This window comes from Varroa destructor, unplaced genomic scaffold (genome assembly GCF_002443255.2).
Source record: "Varroa destructor unplaced genomic scaffold, Vdes_3.0 BEIS01000004.1, whole genome shotgun sequence".
In the NCBI taxonomy this organism is placed as follows: domain Eukaryota; kingdom Metazoa; phylum Arthropoda; class Arachnida; order Mesostigmata; family Varroidae; genus Varroa; species Varroa destructor.
This window is the reverse complement of record NW_019211457.1, coordinates 3,600,448-3,621,380: the sequence shown is the minus strand read 5'-3', so window position 1 is coordinate 3,621,380 and position 20,933 is coordinate 3,600,448. Positions and strand designations below refer to the sequence as shown.

Here is a 20,933-nt window from a genome sequence, read left to right as displayed (position 1 = left end):
TTAAATGTTCCATTTCTTTGAAAAAAAAGTCCATTGGGAGGGGTGCGTTAGCAATGATCGGGCGCTGACAACAACGCATATGCAAGAGCTCCTGTCGAAAGGCACTTGCCACTCGGTTTCTTGATTGGCACAGGAAGTTAACGTGGCTCCCCTCTCCTGCTCCGTTAGAAAGATCGCTTTTGCGACCGACTGTGGTAAGAATAGTAGTACCGCAACGCGCTCGTCGTCGCACGCCGACATCAGGCCTGCCTTTTACACCGCATCGTTCTTCCGTTTCGAATCCCCTCGACAATCCCTCATTCCTCCTTTCTGGCTTGCTTTTTTTAGAAAGAAACGTACTGAAGTCGACAACGGCCACTGTGGCACCGTCGATTGCATGTTACTTCAACAAGAGGGAGCCACTCGCACTCAATGAGGTTTGTAGAAACAACGCTACCAGAGGGGGGAGGCCCAGCTTGCGTGGATGTGTGTGAATTCTCGGCGCTGCATTCGCTCATACTGCGTTTCAGTTGCGACGAGCGCAGAAAAGGACTGCTTGACGGTGACGCGTGCACTGGCTCACCATCAATGGCAATCTTTGTGTATGATTGAAATTGGAAGGGCTCAATTACGTTTTGCCTTCAAAAATCCCTGGTGATCCTCAAGTGAGAAAGAAGCAGTCGTCGAAAGGTTACGGTGCATCAGAATGATCTTCGGGGAAGCGGTTGCATTCGATCGAAGGATCGAGTGCTGAACGCATTGCGAATGAATCGGCATTGAGATAGAAAGAAAGCAACAAACGTTCAGGAATAAGCGCATATAATAGCGTTACCGAGAAAGAACAAATCAAGAAATGACTAGGGGATCATGGCCGGAAAAGAAAATGCCTTTCTAGAGACTGACCATATACCATTTCATGCCGTCGATACTCTGCTGTGGCAAAGTGTCAAACCAGTCGAGCCAATCTGTGTATAAAACAAACCTTCTGCGGATACCCCCGGACGTACACTACAAAATTTTGCAGATGATCCAAGGCCACGACATTTTTGCCATGCTGGTCATGTTCAGTACTATGCTGTTACTAATTTTTGCGGCTGGACTTAATTAACTACGGTGGATTAGTGTAGCTATTAAAGTATGTTTGCTTACCTGTAATCCTAATAATCCAACCAGTTGCGCAAGTTGGCCTTGAAATAAGGCCTTTCTAATCAGGCCAACCGTATTGGTTGGCCTGATAGAACGTAATATACTGATAGTAATCTTGAAAGGCCCTTTATAGCATCAACTGCGATTTTACTAATAGAGGTTGGTCAACTTTTCACCACTGCGACATGAACCCTGGTACTTCTCTGACTGCCGTTAAAAATGTTGAAAATAAAGACATTGATACGAACAATCGCTCATTTACCAAGTCCTGAAATCACCATATCATTTGAGTCATTCGAACGATGTCGCCGAAGCATTGGGTGTCTTCTTATGCACTTCCCCTTGTAGAACTCCATGCTAATATTTATTAAATAATCTCGATATTTATTGAATAATCTCTCCATTGCTTTTTTTTCTAGGTCGGCTTTGCGGACCACCAATCTGATACCTTTGCTCACAACCTTTTTTCGGTCTAGAAAGTTCCCTATCTGAAACTCATAATTGTGCAGTTCCCCCCTCGGATAGCGTGCTTGCTATAATTATATTTACCGCCCGAATGAGCTCGGTGAGTCCTCTGTCAAATAGCGTCGTATCCTCGCTTTACTTTGTCTTCACGTGCCGCTATGTCGACCGATTTTTTCAACAAATGTGCAAGATAGTATTTGACTATCGAAACAAGCATCCACAAACGTTTTAGGTTTTACGCCGGAACTGCATCAAGCAGGACTGACATTCAGGTTTTGTTACCATAGAAGTGAACAGAACAACAAGGGAGCACGAAGTGGAAAATAGTGGGACAGTAAGTGAATATAAACATACAGAAATCAGAGCACGAATATTTAAATTTGGAATGCAATGTGATTGCCTGGCACTGCTACAAGATAACCGGCGAGGTATGATGGTCGCGAGTAGGCGGTGCTCCGGTACTCACGTGGTCGTGGTCACAACAACAGCTTCCAGTCTCCTACAGAATCTTGCCCTGTGGGGATGGGCTACGCAATGGCATAGAAGATTGTGTGCAACAAACCCTTGCGTCCATGGCTGGCTTCCATAATGTCTGAGGGCCGATTGCCCCTATGCGCTTTTTAGCTGCACCACATACCATTATCGTGTGCTACTGGAACACAAACGCAGACTACGCATATTGCACTGCCAACAGCCCCATGAAGTAAAAAGGCCCAGGACTCTCGATGTCATGTGCTTTGCTACCATTGCTTGTGCGATAAATCTTGCCCCCTTTCCGCAGGAACTAGGGAAAAACGGACTGGCGTGGCCGACTGTCACCTACTCCGCCATGTTGCTCAACTACTACTATTCTAGAAGTGTTACTGATACCGTTGCTGTGTCCCTATCGCTGTAAGTACGATTCTACAAGCTCCAATGCAAAGAGAAGCACCAGCGACGGCAGCCACAGCCCGCCATGAAAAGATGCGGAGGTTGTCGCAGTTGTTCTGGTGTAGCCATCAGTAGCAGAGGAGAGTTGCCCGAAGTAGCTTCTGCTCCTGCTGACATGGCCGTCCGCAGCAGTAAACCTAGCGATCCGCCTGCCAGCCCACTGCCAACCCTGAAAAACACGACTACAAAGAAGGCTATAAGTCAGCGTGACGAATGCTTATGCTTTCTTTTCGGAAGGACTGGAGTGTAGCGGAAAATGAACTTCACGAGCGGCTGGTGTAGATCGAGCAGATAGATAGCAAGCGACAATCGCTAGTCGCCAACGATGTTACTGCTACAGATGGTGCGTATATTGCGTCGTATATTATGTATCCTATATTGCTTGTTTCGTAGCAAAGTGTTGCGTGGGTATCTCTCCTTTAATAGTCGTCGCTGCTTGAAGGTCTACAGTTTATGAACAGACCGTCATAGCAAATGCGGACGGATAGTCAGTCAAGGAGAGCAGTAGAGAATACATATAGAGAATATTTAATAATAGTAATGATATTGTAAGTATACTTAATTTAAAGCGATGTGAGCAACCCGCCAGCCATCGCCACCACCCGCTCAAAAGAAGTCGAGCTTTTAACCGAAGTGACAACCTTCGACCAACCGCTTTATTGATTGTTGTTATTGTTGCTCGTTATCATGTGCCAAGAGGACCCCCCCTCCAAACCCGATATTCCTCTTTCACTTTGCCCTACAATTAAACGCTGCAGATTTTCGAAGATGGCGAATCTTAGTTTAAAGATACAATCCAATCACAACATTTCTTAATTATAAATGCTACATCTAACAGCAAGAACAAGAGGAGCTCTCTTGCTTTACTCCATATTTTTTCACGTTTCGGTGGTTTTCGATCGGTGAGGCTTCTTAACCCACGCACGCTGTCGCCTTCAGTTGACACATGACGCCATCGGCGCTGCTGTAGTCATACTCGTCGCTATCATTTTGCCGTCGATTCTTTCTTCAGTCCTTCGACGTCGTTTGGTCGTTGCCAATTGTTAATACAGGGATTGTTACATGCACTAGTACCGCTCTTAAGTTTACCTGTTTACGGCTTTGAGGCACAGACAAGCACACATAGACAGGATTAGATGTACAGATGCAAGGCATTATACAGGTAGTTGAAAGAGGGCAAGGCAAACCCGGGGCCATCGGAAGTCACTGATGCGAGCGCAACCTATATCGAAGCGGCTCACTGTCGGCAGTCGGTGGTGTGGCGTGTGGATTGAGAGGGATGGCATAGAATAAGCAGAAGCGTCAGAGTCCGAGTAGAGCTAATGGGACTTCGCTGCAGTGGAGGTTCGATCGTTGCACCGGGTTGGACGTGTGGGGTAACGTGCAACTTACAGGCGGAATTTCTTTAGAGGAAGGGGGGCTACGCGCTCAAATACGGCGCTGCGATCGAGAATGGCAGAGCTGTTGGCGATGTGGGTTTGATGGAGAACCACCGAGGACGTTGGCCTTGGTATTTCGTAGTGGCCCTGCAAACTCCAGTTGTTCGGTTGATCCACCGACAAACAACCCTCACTTCCGTCGGCCCAAACGGGCTCCGCTTCGCGTACATGATAAATCGGTCTTCCGTGGATGAGTGTTTAATTTCTCAATTCATTTTTCTTTCTTGCAGACTCCATGTGGCCCATCCGTGCGTTTGTTTCAAGCGTGCTGAGTTCTATTTTCTCTCTCTCTGTCTTCTTTGTTCAATCGCTTACAGTCCTTAGCGTCTTTTCAGTCTTGGCTCTTCGTTTCTTCCTTACGTCAGCCTTACGCGAGCCGGGTAAACGTCAAGCCACCCATCACTTGGCTGGCGGCTGGGATCCAAGACTCCGTTATGTCCCCTCCGTGCCACTATACGTGCCCCAAAGTCTCTGGATCTCAGTTTCAATTGAGAGGACAGACCTCATCAGACTTCGCCTTGAGCTAGAAGTGGCTGCGAACCCGAAGCAGCCAGGGTTTTTCTTCTTTCAGGTCCACTTGGCGAAGAAGCGGCGCCTTAGATGGGAGACGAAGTGGTTTGTGGGAAAATTGGGGCGGATGGCGGAGGGCAGCAGGAGTGGCAGCGTGCTTCATGCCGAGAGAAGTAAGAAAATTCCAAACACGCTAAGGGAGAGAGACTGATAGCCTACAGCAAGCGGGAGAGCAATTGGAAGAAAGAAGCGGAACAGCTTGTCGCTCTCTAATGAGGAGCAAATTAATTTCAGCAGTTCCAGTCAGACTCCACTCTTACAGTAGGTTCCATAGCTGGTCGACTACAACAGCAGCAGCAGTAGGAGAATTCCCGAAATCAAGGAGACAAGTATCGTAGATGTCGGGGCTGGGTTACTTAGTTAGGACCGAATCAGCCTATGTTATTCGTTTCATTGGGAGTAATTGCGGTCTGAGAGATAACATATTTGACGTGTGTGGTAATGTTGTTCTTCAAATGTCAAATGAAAATTCAGTTACGACGCGAAGATGTGAGTCAAATACGAGTCTACCATAAAACTCAAACTTTGCTAATTAAAAGTCGCTTCATTCTACATCTGTTCCTTTACAAGGAAATGACCAAGGTACTATGCACATGACAAAACGCTTTGCACAGTACAATGACAATTTGCTAGTAGGCAATTATCCGTGTATTAAGGCAATCCTTCTAGCTAATACGACCTTTAGCGATTCATACCCCACCAGCAACTCGTGCTGTCCGACCTCTATCTACAAAAAATACAGATTTCGTCGGTTAGGATCGGCCCGACAGGCCCAGAGTCGATACCGCTACGACGATTTGTATAAATAGCTCGGCGATGAATAAATAAGCTAGCTGGCATTGCTGCCTGCTTTTCAGCCATATCCAATTTATTGGAAGCAAAGTACCTATAGCCGCAACAGCACCCCCCCTGACTCCCTGATTCCTAACAAGCGCTACTGAATGCCACAAGCATTTAGACACTTCCTCAACGACGTACATTCTGCCTTGATATAGCCTAGAGCCTGGCTGGCCTAGCACCTCTGTCGGCAAAGCTGCTGGTGTAACTGTCCTCCAGCTTTCCTAACGGTTGTCAGGAACTTGGCTCATAATTAACGATAAGCTCCAACTTGGGCAAGCTCTTTGGCAGGTCAGAGTCACCGACACAGCTAGCCCCTCATTAGCCCAGTGGGGACGTCGACCGATAACTACCCCGACCGAACATCGTTTACGGTCGCACCTAGTTTGGCCATTAAGCTTGCACAGTTCTTTTGTTGGAACTACTGAACGATTCTCCCGAGGGTCCAAGCTTAGGAGGTCACACCGAACAGAGCCAATCCCGATTCAGTAGAATCAACTGTCGTAGTCGATGTTCCACTTGTGAGACATGTCCGTGCCTTCAGCCAAAGCAGTACCAGACCAGCAGGGCCTTACCGGCGCAGGGTTTGGAAGTGTTTCAACTCTGCTTAGGCTTTGTGCTACTTTGACTTCCGCCGCCTCTTTCCGTTTCTTACAAGGGAAAAGGGCCGCTTCCAAGGGTGCCGAGACGATTTGCCATTGTGACGCCATGTCTTGTGCTCCACAAAGTGACAATAGCGTCGGTCTAGGTTGTCTACTAAAGATCCAACCATGAAGGGAAATAAATGGCTTGGTTGAAACTGCCTAACACTGGCGTTAATTGAAGCAGCTATGCTAATGGTTAGTTACATTATACAGTCAAAATCTTTCTACTAAAGTCTTTTTTATATGACGCTCCAGTTTTACGGGTCCATGTATTGGAATCTGAGGCATGTAAGTAAGCCATAAATTTGTCTACTCCGGAAGTACACTTGCATGTCCGACTTCCCGTTATCACCAGCGTTTATTAGCAGCAGTATCACAATGGTTGTTGCATTGAGGATACAATGCCGGCCGCGGTGTCCACGTGTCTAGGAGTCTTATTTGACTTTTTATGAAGTTCGCTTTGCTTAGATCGCCCACTTAGCTCATTATTGCCACTAAAGCTTTTTTTGCCTAATCCTAAATGAGTGCACCTAACGGCCGACGGTGGTTCTTCGCTTTAGCGTCAGTGGACCGTCGTTAAGAAATGCAGTCACTTCCTGTCTCTGTATGTAGCATGGCATCTCCAGCCCAGCGATCCAACAGAGGTCTACCGCAGCTGTACCGGTGCTTCTGTCTCTATGAGATATTTACCACGGTGTCACTGAGAAAGGTCACCAATGAGCATCGGGGCCTATCGCGGTCAGCGGCGTCGCGTTCCAGCAGCAAATCACCGTGTATTATAATTCCGACCGATTGTTCGCCTGCCTAAAGCCAGTTGTTAGCTGTATTATGCTCGCCCACCTTAACTTAGACTTAGCTCAGACTGACTGGGTAACTAGAACGGTAGGAACTACCCCGTTATTCCGGCGTTGCGAGTACAGCAAATCGTGCCTGGCGTTGCCGGTCGAGTGCTTGCAAGCGACAACCGCGACGTTATCTACGTCGTGTGCGTTTGTGTATGTTCGAATGGAATTCGGTCGTGGAGAGCTTCGTTTAAATTCGGCTGGTTTAGTCACGCAGAGGGTTGGCGCTTGGTTAGATCTGAAGGGAAAACGGAGTGAACGTTGGAAGACGACTGGTAGCAATGGGAGTGGAGAAGCTAAAGTGGTGTAAAAGGGGGCTGAACTCTTAGGGCATTGCGACGGCCGTCTGCTACTTGCCAGTGACTAGCGGAAGGAAGGATCATCGGCGCTGAGGAAAAAGCAGACTCATTAAATGATACGGCTCTGCTACTGCTCTTGCTGCTGCTGAGGCTACACGGCAAGGGACTGCTAGGCGCTAGTCAGTATCCGATAAATCTACTTTTCTTATGCTCACCCACGCGCCCGTCCGTCCGCTATTTCCTTCTATGATTATTGAGTCACTACAGTTTTTCTTCTCATTTGTTTTCCTTTTTCATCCGCCTCAGTTCTGTTTTTCTTATCGTCGCTGTTGCTAGCCGATGCCGCTCCCTCCGATTACGTCGATCAACTGTACGTGTCCTGCGGCTCTCCTACAAAGCACAACTAAAGACAATACAAGGACCTCACCGTTGGTGGATTTCCGAGGCTCTTCATGCCAGGAATGGGAGGGCATTTCCATAGCAGGCAGACTTGGCCGCACAATAAACAGGTCGAAACAATATTGCTGTTACAAAGCTGCAATCTCCGAAATGCTTTGGATCTGGCCACGGACATCCTAGTCCAGCGCCAAATAGGAACAAAGAGAAAGAGAGACTCAAGCTATGCAACTGTCTCACCTCTGAGTTGATCACTGCACACTAGTCGTGTGAGGTCGCAAGCTATAACGTTTCAATGGTAACAACGTGAGTGGTGACGATAACGGTCATTATGAGAGGAAACACGTATAGGAGAGCCCGATCAATCTCAAAGCGTGGAGTATTATACAGAACCATGTACGGACAATTGTTATAATGGATTCGAACCTAATCTACATATGTATGTGCGAGTGGACGAACACAACGAAACATCACGCTAGAGTTTGAGATGTGGACGAAAGAGACTTTTTTTTATTTAGTGTTAGCAACAATATCGACTGAGCCTAAGCGTAATAGGATGGCATAAGAGTAGAACAGCGTAACGAGAGGGGCGGGATAGTGCTGCTACTAAAGCTAGTTCTTTTTTCTAATCATTCAAACACTATTGTGATCCTTTCAGGTCAAAGTTTGGGATACGGATTCGTGAACTACGTTCGCGCTGAAGACGCCGAAAAGGCCATCACTACTCTCAACGGACTCAGACTACAAAACAAGACGATCAAGGTAAGTTCGTTTATAACAAGCGGTCGGTCTCGGCCACGTTTGACAACATCCAATACAAATGAGTTCAGAGTAGAAAATTAGCAAATAACAAAAGAACATACATTATTATAATTATACATATCAGACCTCATGTTCCCTATACCCCCCCCCCAAGACGTCATGATTTAATCATTGACTAATTCTATCATAATGGATAGCAGAAAGTAGAAATAGTAGAGAGTAAATATTATGCTTTAATTCAACCACACCTGTAAAATGGGCATTAATGTGTAAATTTTGGAAAGCTGAATACTGGGTTATGTTATTGATTCGCCAAAAGCTCATAAGCTACATAATGGTCCTAGCAAGGACCGTAAACGTAGCAGGCTTCCACTCCCCTACTCGAATGACTGGCACCACAAGAAAGGTCTTCATTTGCAAAGGTCGTGCTGGTATAGGGTAATCCTACTGGCATTGTCAGCTTTATCTTTCTACCCCACCTTGTAGCCTATCTTTACGATAACAAGCTCACGATATTGAATCAGCAATGATGAGGCCAGTGGCTTGCTGAATGTAGTTGGATGATAGCAACGATGTGAGACCTCGCTTCTTCCTGTGTTCCAATTTACCCCTATCTCATATTGCGCCTAGTCTACAAACCGGTTTCGGAATAAACCCACAACCGCCTAGAGGCTGATTGCAACTGCTGCGGCATTGTCCGAGACTCCTGCGGAAGCAGATCCGGCGTAAACACTTTCTATGTAAGCATGTAGCTTAACCACCTTTGACTGGGGGCCCGTCCGCTGATTCTGATTGCTCGAATACTGTTTAGGCCAGACCAACTAAGTCTAATCTGCTGTCTACTCTATGCTGCAGGATGCAGCTAGCCGAACTGGATAATGCAATCGCGCCTTGCAAACGCACTTCGGTGCGATGGGAACTCCCGGAGCTCGTTAGGAACTCGTTCTTTCTCTTTTCATTCTCCATTCTTCTTCATCGCCAGAGAATATCGTCGCCATTGCTTCTGTTGTCGCGCTCTGGATGCTGGGCTTGTTCCTGCGCCAGGCAGGTCTTGTTTGCTTTCGCTAACCATAGTTTGAGGCGGCCTGCCCTTAGAATCGTAAGTTTCGCACGAAAAATAGCGGCGTTCATTGTCTATTGTCAGCAATCACATAATTAGGTCGTCGCAACTTAGACCAAGTGACTGTATATTGCCTCTTACTCTTAAGAAATAAGATGGCTCAGGATGTCGAGGAGTTTGCAAGGTGCCGCGAGACGAAGTAACTGCTTTGTGGAGCGGACAAGTTTGGTGATGATGATGATGATGATGATGATACTAACACCTCATAATTGAAGCGATATGGACCAGGTGAAGGTATCAAAACAAACATATAAAATAGATGCGCCTTTTACTGATCGAACGCATAAGCGGTTTTAAGCCAACGTTAAAGGGTGGAAGTGGGATATGAAACTGCGGACAAGGATCAGATGTGGCCTAGCAGCGGCTGTAAATACAGCATTTGGCTGCAAGCAGAAAGATAGATCAAATTTTAGATACATCGTCCTTACGCTCATATATGTTGAAAACGGACCGTTGGTATGCACACCGCTACCTCTTGTCTTAGTCCAGCTTCAACGTTTGCTCACTACATAGTTAACATATTACCTAATATATAATGTAGTAACTCTACGCCTGTAGAACCTGTTCTGTTTATTCCCTTGTACTTACTCCGGCCCACTTACTTGACTTGGCTAAAGGTTCTCTTCAGTAATAATAGGAATCATCGCTAGGTCTCGAGCTCTCCCACGACCCGCATTACCCATCAGTAATTTTCGGTAGGATCCCAAGCCGTTGGCGCAGAACGTCATAATCGTCATAGTCAAGCAGAGTCCGCCAGGGGAACCAGAGTGCTGACTGAGTGGGATCAGCGAGATAGCAATTACGGCAAGTGCCGACTCACTATCGACAAGAGCCCCCGTCTGAGGTGCCAGAGCATCGTGGCGTGAGACCATTGCTGGAACTGGCTCAGCCAATCTACCGTAGCAGTGATGGCATGCAATCAGCAACCTTCTACGAGGCTGTAGGAGTCTGCTCCTGGTCCCTCGTCCCTGTTTGCCCTTTGATTCCCGACGTTCGTCATCCCGAAGAAGAAACAACACTTCCCTATGTATGACGACATCGACAATGACAGCCCTCACCGTCCGCGTTCAACCAAGCCGCCATGGTTTGTATGATCCGCTTGCTCACATTTCGGTAACGGCAACAATGGCGGTTATCGAGTGAAGTCTTTCCTTCGGGAAGAAGAAAGCAGCACAGTATGTGCATCTTTGCTGATTATGCTCTAACTACTCGCTGGCGTGGTACCCATCGATCCCACGTGTAAGAAACGAGCACAAAATGCACAAGACGAACGTTTATTCCTTTTCGAGCTCAGTTTAGCACAAGAAGATTATGACAGCAATTCTCGTTACTGAGCAACGGTGAACCACTAACCTTAGTTTCCACCCGTGGCAAAGATGATCACCGCAGTTACCTCCGCTAAAAACGTATTCAACCACAGTGCGTCTTTCTGTTCTGGAAGTGAAATGACCTTCTGGAGTACAAATTTTACATCATAATTCGCCAGTGTGCCCAACGGACTGTATATTGTCTAAAAGATAGCATTGGTTCTTATCGGAAATATCAAATATGCAACTTTCTTTAGTAGACTATCAGTTAAAATTGATGTATTACATCCTTTCTTTTGAAGCAGATCCATATATTCGTGGTCTCCTAGCAGAAGAATTCTTAAAAACTAAGGCCTGCAAAGCCGTACTATCGATGATAACTAAGAGCTGTTAGTAAACGGTTCCATCAGAACGAGAAAGGTAACTAGCGGACCAGGTCCGGCCCCTTTCTTCCACACGAGAACACGTACCATATTCCGCCAGCAGGCTCGGCGAATGAAGTTATATAAAGCGAACGACACAGGTAGGACATAGCGCATAGGCCAGCATGCTCCCCTTCCAATAAGCACGGCTAGTTTGGCACAGAAACTACGAAGGAACATGAGCCTGCGCGACCTGGCGGTAAGGCCTCAGGCAAACACCTAAAGATAAACACAAAAGTTGACAGAGCGGCACAGGAACCAAGGGCTAAACGATAAGGTGCTGCGTCTCTGCCTGCCATCTCGCTGCTTAGCTCTGTTTCTTTGGCTTTTGGCTACCCTTCACCTAAATGGTCCCATCGACGAAAAATCGCAAACCGGTGAATCTTTCTGGTTATGTCCCATTAAATTATCTCTCCTGCTTCTTCTGCATTTTGCTCTCTGTCGTTTTTATTTCTGTCATAATTTCGTTTCAGTGCTGATTACCTACGATATTTATACCATGAAGAGTAGCAGCTTCAACGAAAGCGACGATGAGGACCACCAATTGTATTTGTATATATAATAATATTATAATCATCTTTCTAGCACAGGTCGGATGTTATACATCTGCGGGCACACGGGCTCATTAAGTGGAGCTAAACGTATAGGTCACTGGCGTAAAGCGGCGGCGGCGGGCTGGATGGATGACCATTGATTGTTTCTATTTGTTTTTTTTTTTTTTTTTTTCGAAATTAATGTAGAACGGTACTTGGCTGCTAGGGTAGTCGCTACCCTTTCTGCGATCATATCTGTAGTAGTCACAAGTGGTAACTGGCAAAGCAGAAGGAAATAGTTTTGCTAGGCAATAGTTCGCGTTAGCCGGCTCCAGTGGCGACGACACATGGCGATTAGCTGTACCAACTTCTCGTTGCGAAAGACGGCCAAAGGCATCGTGGTGCTACACCGAGAATGTTGTCGCAAGAAAACGTACGAAGGCCAAATGTTCATATGTAGTCTCTATCTTTTACATGTTTCATATTATAATGAATTCAACTGCGTTGCCGTTTCGATCAGGGAAACACAATTGCCTGTTTAGCAGCCATATTCCAGCCCATATGTGGATTCCTACTCACGCAACGATAGGAGATGAGGTATAACTTCAGTTTGAAGCCACCATGAGAATGCACCCAGCTGCGGGACGCTCTGCATAGCCCTCGCTTCTGTCTATGTGTAGTTAAAGCATATATTTGAATCGAGCACCGAATGGGATCTAATTGCTGAGAATGCTCTGAATGTTTAAACTGTACTGGACGCCTGGCCGAACGCTAGAAAACACGTGAACTAAAGAAAAGGCCAGTCTGAAGAGACGGTATAGAGAGTACTGCTGCAATTGCTTGCCAGTTTACCCCTCGGAGTTCTCCACGTTGTCGCGACTGACCCGTTTATTAACTAGTAGCAGCGACTGTTCGTCCGAAATCCCGTCGTTCGTATAGTGCGGCTAGCAGAAATAGCTAATAGAACGGCCGCTTCATCAGATCCCTTTGTTAGATCTCGACGGCTGAGGCTAGGCGACATCAATCTGCGTACTTCTATTATTTGCCGCTCTCCCACCTATTCGCCCTGTCCGCTTACTCCTCAGCACCCAATCGATTTGCCCAATCAGCCTGCTGAGTCCTTTATGCTTGTCTGAGGTTCCGTTTCCGATCAAGAGGGCTTTTAGAGCTATTTCTACGCTCACTTTTAGCCTGGCAGCTTGAGCGGCGACTGCTGCTACTGTCTGACATCTAACGATGAATGCAGATACACTTGGATTGAACCCCAAAGCAACAGATTATGTTGCCATGGCTGTGTGAACCTACCTAGCATTGTGAACTACTGCTTTTTTGCCCAGGCTCTTTCCAGCTACACATGAGATGAACTTCAATGCTTCTTTTGTGGCAAATAGCCGAGGGTAATAAACAAGGGGCTAAATACGAAAAGACAAAAGAAAGAGATGAGACAGTTTAAATATAGATACTAGATTAGTGTTTCTCTCTTACTGTTTAATCCGCGTCGTCCTTAGCTCTCGTGTTAGCATTACTGTGCTCGGTGTATTTGGACGCCGTTAAATTAAAGCGTCGCCTCCGCTATTCGTGACTAACCAATTTTCAGTCAATGTGTACTTTGTATATATTCGTTCGTTACCGAACGTAGCGAACGTTTCCGCTGCCACCGTTTGTTCAACCTGCTTCCAGACTCGTCTCTTAGGGGAAGGCCCGCTGTTGATCAAACCTGGCAATACTGATTCTCATTACATCCGCATAACGGTAACAGCAACGACAAAAGCCAATAACAGCTGACTGTTTCCGATTATCGTATTCTGTCCTAGTCACCATAGGATGCGAAATATGGTATTACGGGGCATAGCTCTAACGTATGAAACGCGACTGCTGAAACGCGCGAAGAAGGAAAAATAGAAAGAGGCAATTCGGCTGCTTTTCGCTAGCTACTCATTTGATGGTGGTCCTTTTGTTCTGTAGAAATACTTCTAAATTTTAATGATTTTTAGGACGATTACAATAGCCATCTGGTGCTGCCACCGCTGTTGCTTTTGTGACAAACATCGTCTCGTCTAGGTTAGGGGCTGGCGGTACTTTGACTGTATCAGCAGCAACTGCATACGCAAGAGCTGCTCTATGATGGTATGAGCAAGCGGATGGTGGAAAATTGACTGGGTGCTAAGCAAGTTGGGGAAACGACATGAGTCATCGGCGTTATAACTACCTATGTAGGCGGTAAGCGGCCGTAGCTTCGAACGGGAGGTTATATAATCAAACGTCGGGTGGTGTTTGTCGGCGCTTTTCAGTCGGTTCCCTTGGCCATACGTGTAGGTTTTGACCAGGTTCAGAGAAGGCAGAGCCGCCTGCCTGCCTGCCTGCCTGCCTACCTACCTCCAAAGCCTTCGTTTCGTTTGTTATTTCCCTTAAATCGTTCGAGGCGCGAACACCCTCCCCGGCCAGTTGAGTCGTGCATAGCTAAGCTACAGCCAGCTCTCGGCCATCAGTCCCTGCCTGCCTTGCCTTCGTGCGTAGCTCATGCCCGCCGTTAGCGCTAGATGTACAGCAAAGATAGAGCGGCTTCCCTTCGCTTTGAATAGAATTTGGCCAATTTCCGTTTCGAGTTTATGAACGAAAGAAAGCGGACTGGCACGCCAGTTGGTTAGTTGGTTTGCTAAAGAACAAGCGGAGGGCCAGAAGATGGAAGAAAGAAAAGGGTATTAAGTGAGGACAAAACCTGTTATTGCTGTTTCTGCTGCTGAGGGGGGCGCTGCTTGTGCAAGTATTCAGGCGAAAAGGGCTACAGAGTGAGAAAGTTAGATATATATAGGGGGATGGTCGAATGCCAGTGGCCGTAGTCCTTGTGGAACAGGGCAACAATGTAGGGAAATAAAGATGAGAGCTTGTGAAGGACTGCGAACGTTTGGGAGCAAAAGCGGAAGGGCAGCCGAATAGAAGCAGCAACAAAGATCAGATCTCGAGTTTCTTCTTCGGCGACGGCATGAAACTAGAACAGAAAAAAAGGGGGACTGGGCGAAGAGGGTGAGCCGGGAAAAAAGGAAATAGACGGCGATGTGGATTTTTTACTTTGCCACTAACACTTATGGCTGCTCGTGCCATTGCCGCTCCTGCGCAACAGAAAAAATGAAACAGCTGTGGTACTTCACCAATTCAAAAATACCGACCGCTACTAGATATTGCCCCAGGGGCTTTTCTAAAGGGAGCGTCCAATGCCAATACCATATAACAGATCAGATCGGTGTCAGTTGGTCACCGGCAACAACAAAGGAAGCGAAAACGACAGACGTGACTGGATATTTTGTGCCAATTCCTTTGGGATATGTGTTCAGTTTAGAAAAAATTTCGACTTCAATAATGCTAGTATCCCTTCACCCATAGAGCAGTCATCGGACCTCTTGCTCTGCCTTGGAATAAAAATAACTTACTCTGAGAACAACAAGTACTCGTCGCGGAGGATGTACTATATCATAGTATTTATTATTAACGTATTTGCTATAGGTGCTATATATAAATATATATATATTAATAATTGCTTCAGTTGCTATTCCGTGTTTATTATTAGTGCTCAAAATAACAAGCGAGAGCAAATAACAACAAGGACGCCAACAAGAGATCCCAGTGACGTGAAAATACTTGTTTAAAAGGCGTCTGCAACTAGACGGTACTCAAGTATAAAGGGGCATATTTCGAGAAAGAAAGTGGCGCCAGCAAAAGCGCTTGCACTACAGAGACTGAAACCGAGGCGTATATATATGAAGATAGTCTGACCATTGGGCATCATTTGCTCTGTTTTTGTCGTTATGCGTCAGTTTTTCTTTTCATCAGTGTAGAAAGTCTGCTACGTGTGTTTCTTACCACGTTTTTATTAAAGAGACCGAATCGGTGGCTTTCCCGTTGCCGTCCGCTACAGCGTTCACCTACCGCCATTAGGTTCTTGCTGGTGCCATTTTTTTTTTTGGTAGTTTTTTGGACAGTGGTAGATTATATGTGACTACGCGTTCTCCAACCATGAAAATCTCCATGGGCCATGGGTAGTGTGGAGCTGCTAAAACGTTCTATGAACCTTTCTGTTTCTGTGAGCTCTTCCTGACCTTGTAACTTCTACCTGGTGCTACTGCGGTGGCTGACTGAGGCCTCCCATATGTTGGTCCGTCATATGCGGTCGGACCTAATATTATCGTATCTGCCAGAAAAACCATTGCTGCTGCCGTTATCACGGCCAATTACTTCGGCGAGTCTTCATAGATGATACAAGATCCTCACCATCGTGCTCGGTCTCAGAGTTGTCGAGTGCTGCCTCGCAATAGGGCAGGAAGACAGTGGAAGGTTCAAGCATTAACCCGAGAAAACGGGTTGGGATCGCTAAAGAACACGATGTAGAGACTAGCCTAAACTGTTGCTGATGCAGCCACATACTTTCAAATTTCTTTCACTGTCTTCACGTCCTAAATTACGTTTTGCACGTATTACGACAGAGGAAACTGATCGCCGTTTGTTTGTCTTTTACCTCATCAATTGTACTTGGGTCATTATATTAATCTTATCTCGGTCAACGGCACTCCAACTTAGCCTTGATTCTTTCTAACGAGGTCGCTTTATGTATATATAAAGTGACCTTGTTCTCATCACCAACAGTTCCCTAATCACAGTTACACGCTCCACGCCTACGTAGCATACACGTCAAAGCCTTTAATTATTATTCTAAAACCTTGTTTCTCGTATCCAGCGGTATCTTTCGTACTTGTTTTTTGGTCGTTGTAGATTGCTACTCGATCCAAGTTTGTATCTTTTCCGCATTCCATCTGTAGTTTAATTTCCAACTGTCTACTATTCTTGGGGAATTTATGCAACTCGTTCTGTTTGCTAAACAAGGTACGACACATACTATACCACGTAACTGCTCCAACCAAAGCCCAACTGTCATTATATTAGTGTATTGTGTGGGATAGATACTGTCTTTTTTCTACTAGCAGGAAGGAAAAAGCCGGGAAGCGCCTGAAACTGTGGTGTTAAAATCGACGCTCCATGGTCCGATGTTCCATTGATACCCAGCACATATGTTTGGACCTCATGAGCCCTATAGCAGTCACTCGGCATGACCAGGCCTGCGGCGTCTTCATTAGTCTCTCCTGTATTTACTGCCTCTTTGCTCTAGTTTTCTATGTTCTTTGTCTAACCTACTCCTCATTCGGTGCTTACTCGCTTTCGTCTAACTAGCCTTTTAGCAAACTATCACTATCCAGTTAGTTTGTTGCCCTTCCATCTCTGGCCTCTTCTTTGCTCGCATACAATATCTATACGAACACACAGACCTCCGACAGCTGGCTGAGGGGTATAGCATTGCTATGAATCAACCACAAGGGCCCAGGGAACACAGGCTGTGGAAGCCGAAAGGGCCAACACTGATGTTGAGACCGATGGCGGCGGTGTTGCCGCGCTGACACCTTATTTGTGTAGATCTGCTGATGATCCTGGAGTGCGCTGTGCATTGTTGCCGAGCGCGTTCCCATGTGCCTTTCAAGTTGGATCTGCCCCGCCTCCACCGAGCTTACGGCTGCTTCAGCAAAAGCCACAACTAGAGAATTATCGGAAGCAGATGCGAAGGGCAGTCAGTGGAGCGAGGATTCCGCGGGTAGCGGAGCCCAACGATGCCAACCAATGGAAGATGCGAACCGGGGGGACAGTACTGCCGTTGTTGTACAGCATACGCAAGCAACGGCGGACATAGCAGTGGCGCGATGTGTACGTGCGAAAGAAAAGCAATAGCAAAAAGCGTAACGCGAATTGCAAGTAATTTGCTGGGGAAAAGAGACGCTGTTCAGCTTTGAGATTCTTCTGCGATCGCGTTGAGCTTTGGGACGTGCCGCAAATGCAATAGGGTGAACGAGAAGGCTTTGAGCCTATCGATCATTTTCATTGCATTTTATTCGATTGCTCTGCTTTATGTTATTGGTTTGCCGTTGCCTTTGCCACGGCTGAAGCTGCTGCTTACCAACTGCAAGATACGAGGTGGATGTTTGAAAAGCTGTCTGAAGGGCTGGCTGCGTACGGTTCTGACTATTCCTGCTGCCGCTGCAATTTTTCCTGTCCATGCTGCTGCCGCGAGCGGAATTGGCTGGTAGCGAATCAAGAGGTGAAATCGGGCTTATAAGAAGCCGGCAGTTCTAAACGGGTGGGGGAGTACAAGCAGACTGCAGCGTCGGCTACAACAGTGGCGACGGCAACAGAAGGCAAGAGAGCGGTCATCGAATATTTGGCGAGTGAATTGAGGAGATCGCGTCGACATCAATTTTTGCAACACGCTCAGAGTACTCTCTGCGCTGTACGCAGCAGGGACATTGCTGTGATTATGGCGGTAGGACATAAACAAGCGAAGACCCCTCTCTTCAGGCTCTGGCAGGTCTAATGATGCGTCCGGAGGCGAAATCAAGCGATCCAGGCCCAACCGGGCCAAATGCTGTCAGGGATGCCGCTGACGTAGAAGAACAACCTATAGAGGTGATAAGAATTGCTCCCTCTTTCTCCAGTGAACAGGCTTAGGGGCATCGACTATTGGGCCGCTGATAGTAGCAGTCGAAGCAGCACGATGACCACAACGGGCGCGACAGTGCGTCGATCTTCTATGCTATAATAGACGATAGCGGTCGGGCCACCGATAACCATCGACAGGGACAGAATGAGAGACGAACTGACGAAATCAGGATAGGTAGGCTATCGGAAGCTGAGTAGACCAAGCATGAGGGAAGGATATCTGTTAGCCTATGTAAAAAGAGGCGTAGAACAACCGATCGCAGCAGCAAACCCAAAGTGAGTCCGTAGCTTTTGGGGGCAGTGAGGGCGTAGCCATCGGGATGGTACTTCCTTCGCAAAACTCTGCCCTTATTGCCGGTTTCTTTGTAACCACCTGGAGGTTTGAGCAGGAGGATGTATTCTGACAGGAATAAAATATTTGCTCACGCTGAGGTAACTATCGAAAACATCGGAAATCACCCCAGCGAGGTCCCACTGTCGGAGCGGGTCGTTGGAGTTGTTTTATTGCAAGAACGAGGTGTGTAGAGGGTGCGAGAGAAGCGGAGAGACGAAACGAATTGACCCGCCGGTCGGACAAAAAGCACCGGCCACAGCATGAAGTAACACATGGTATCTACGGGTAAGAATTTCTGTTTGCTTGCCAAACTCGCTTCGTGTGGGGGTTTCTAAATGTCTTCTCTGCCCATGTTTTGATATCATATCCATTTCTTGTTATTCTGCCTACGATACCTAAGCACCGTTTCGTTCAAGTGCCGGTATCTAGTTTCAGCTCAGCTCTGTCGTAACCAAAACTCCAAAGTTTCTAATAAATTTTAGATAAAGTTACGTGATAAAATCCCACACTGGCCCATAATAGAATAGTGTGAGATACAGAGATTTCGACGAGAGCGCAGTGTGGTTATATAATGAATTTATATGGAACAGTCTAGCACCTAGCTTTTTTTCTGAACACGACAGCTACTATCGATTCATTTATCAAAACAGAGCTGCGTTTCGAGGTATTTGATGAACGAATTCGGGCTGATACGGGTCGAGCATCCGAGGCATCTAAGGCAGGAATGAATGAATTTATGGAATGATTGACAGCGGTAGGGCAACAAGAATTAATATGGCTAATTGTAGTTATGGCGTTGTTGCGCATGGTTGCTAATAACAATGCCTCAGATAACGCCAATTTTATCTCGTTTTTATCATCAGTCGTTCGGGAGCGCCGCGTCGCCACTTTTTGTTTATTTCTCCAACGATTGCAGTCAGTCTGGTAATGGGTTCTTTAATGTACTCTAGCAAACCCCGGTTACCTAGCTAAATTGTACGGCTTGGTCGTCGATTGTCGTAGCGGAAGCAACAAACATCTTGTAGGCCGAACTTAGTAAATAAAGGCCCTTACGTCGCTCTAAGCGTACTGGCCCTTTTGCGTACTGGATTCGTTCAATTTTTTTTCTGATTTTTCGACTGAGTCATTCACTGCTACAACTGGTATAGTACGATTTTGTGAGTTCTACTGCCTGAGTTCACAAATCTGAATGAGAAGGACAGGCCTGAAGTTACTAAGAATTACATTGGTGAACCTACAGCATATTCAGTGTCTGTGTAGGTAATGCGGACGTCGAACTGTGGACCAATGTCAGGGAATAATTCCATCATTGCCCCTCGCCTCTCATACAATCTTACCCCGTCAAGAATTGATCTCGGAAATCGATAAAGCAAGCGGACAAACAGACGTAAAAGGGACAGCCTACTATGATCTAATGTGGTTGAGATAGTAGCAGTGCTAGACCTACTTGGAGGCTGAGCTAGGGAATTACTCCACGTCCGTGAAAGAGGAAATTTTGAGTAAAAAAGTCAACCCATACGGAAGCTTTAGAGTTCAGTCGGCTGCATTTAAGACCGATGATTACGACAACGATGAGCAGCAAAAGCAGAAAAAGAAAAGTGGAGAGCAACGAGAATGCGAGGACTACCGAGAGATTGCGATACGTGCATGAAAGCAGCCAGTAAGGTAAAAAAGATAAGATAAAGGGCGAGAGCCGGAACTTAAACATGGTAAAGCTGGTTGAAAGTCAAAAAAGCCTGCTCTATGGGCCACATGTTTCTCTAGCAAAGCCTATGAAGCAAGATTCAAACAGGCCTAACCAGACCTTGCCAACGAAAATTATATGGTCATCTGTGCCAATGCCTCCGCCACTACGTTCTTTTCCGCTATGAGCAACTGCTTTCCAGTTAGCCAGCGTCCAGTCCTGGTCCACCGGTCCGCTGCTAGTCCTTTAGGCCTGCATCCCATATTCTTCCACGAGCTGCGTCGGTGGAGGCGTTGCTATACTGAACAGTAATTTCCTTCTTTCCCAGCCCCTGACCTTTTCCATACGCATTTATTCAAGCTTCCGCGCGTCGCGTAAGTTCATACACATGAAGCTTGCGCTCCGTTCGAGCTCGGAAGACGCAGTTAGAGTTTCTAGGCAGTGTTTGTTAGCTCATCGGGAACGCTTGCCGTCCTTGCCAACCACCCAAGATCTTCGGGCTCAAAGGGAGACGCACAGGCGGGGTACCGTCATTGATCAGCTGAAAGCGTTAACATTCCCCTTTCGTTGTCTCGCTACTGCCATCACCGCTGCCACCTTCTTTTGCGAGGGCATGCGGCATCTGATTTATCTCTTGCCACGCACAAACCACCCACTTGACTTGCTGGCTGATTTCGGTGGCCCTGGTGG

General features: G+C 46.7%; 1 protein-coding gene across 13 annotated transcripts in view; it reads left to right on the top strand.

The window, feature by feature from the left end:
* The window catches only part of LOC111250370 (ELAV-like protein 1), a 333,939-nt gene that overhangs the window by 256,715 nt on the left and 56,291 nt on the right, over positions 1-20,933 (top strand). For all 13 annotated transcript variants that reach the window (XM_086988636.1, XM_086988632.1, XM_086988633.1 and 10 more), the window contains one exon: positions 8,206-8,309. In XM_086988636.1, coding sequence (XP_086844762.1) covers positions 8,206-8,309 — 104 coding nt within the window. The remainder of the gene's footprint in view (positions 1-8,205; positions 8,310-20,933) is intronic.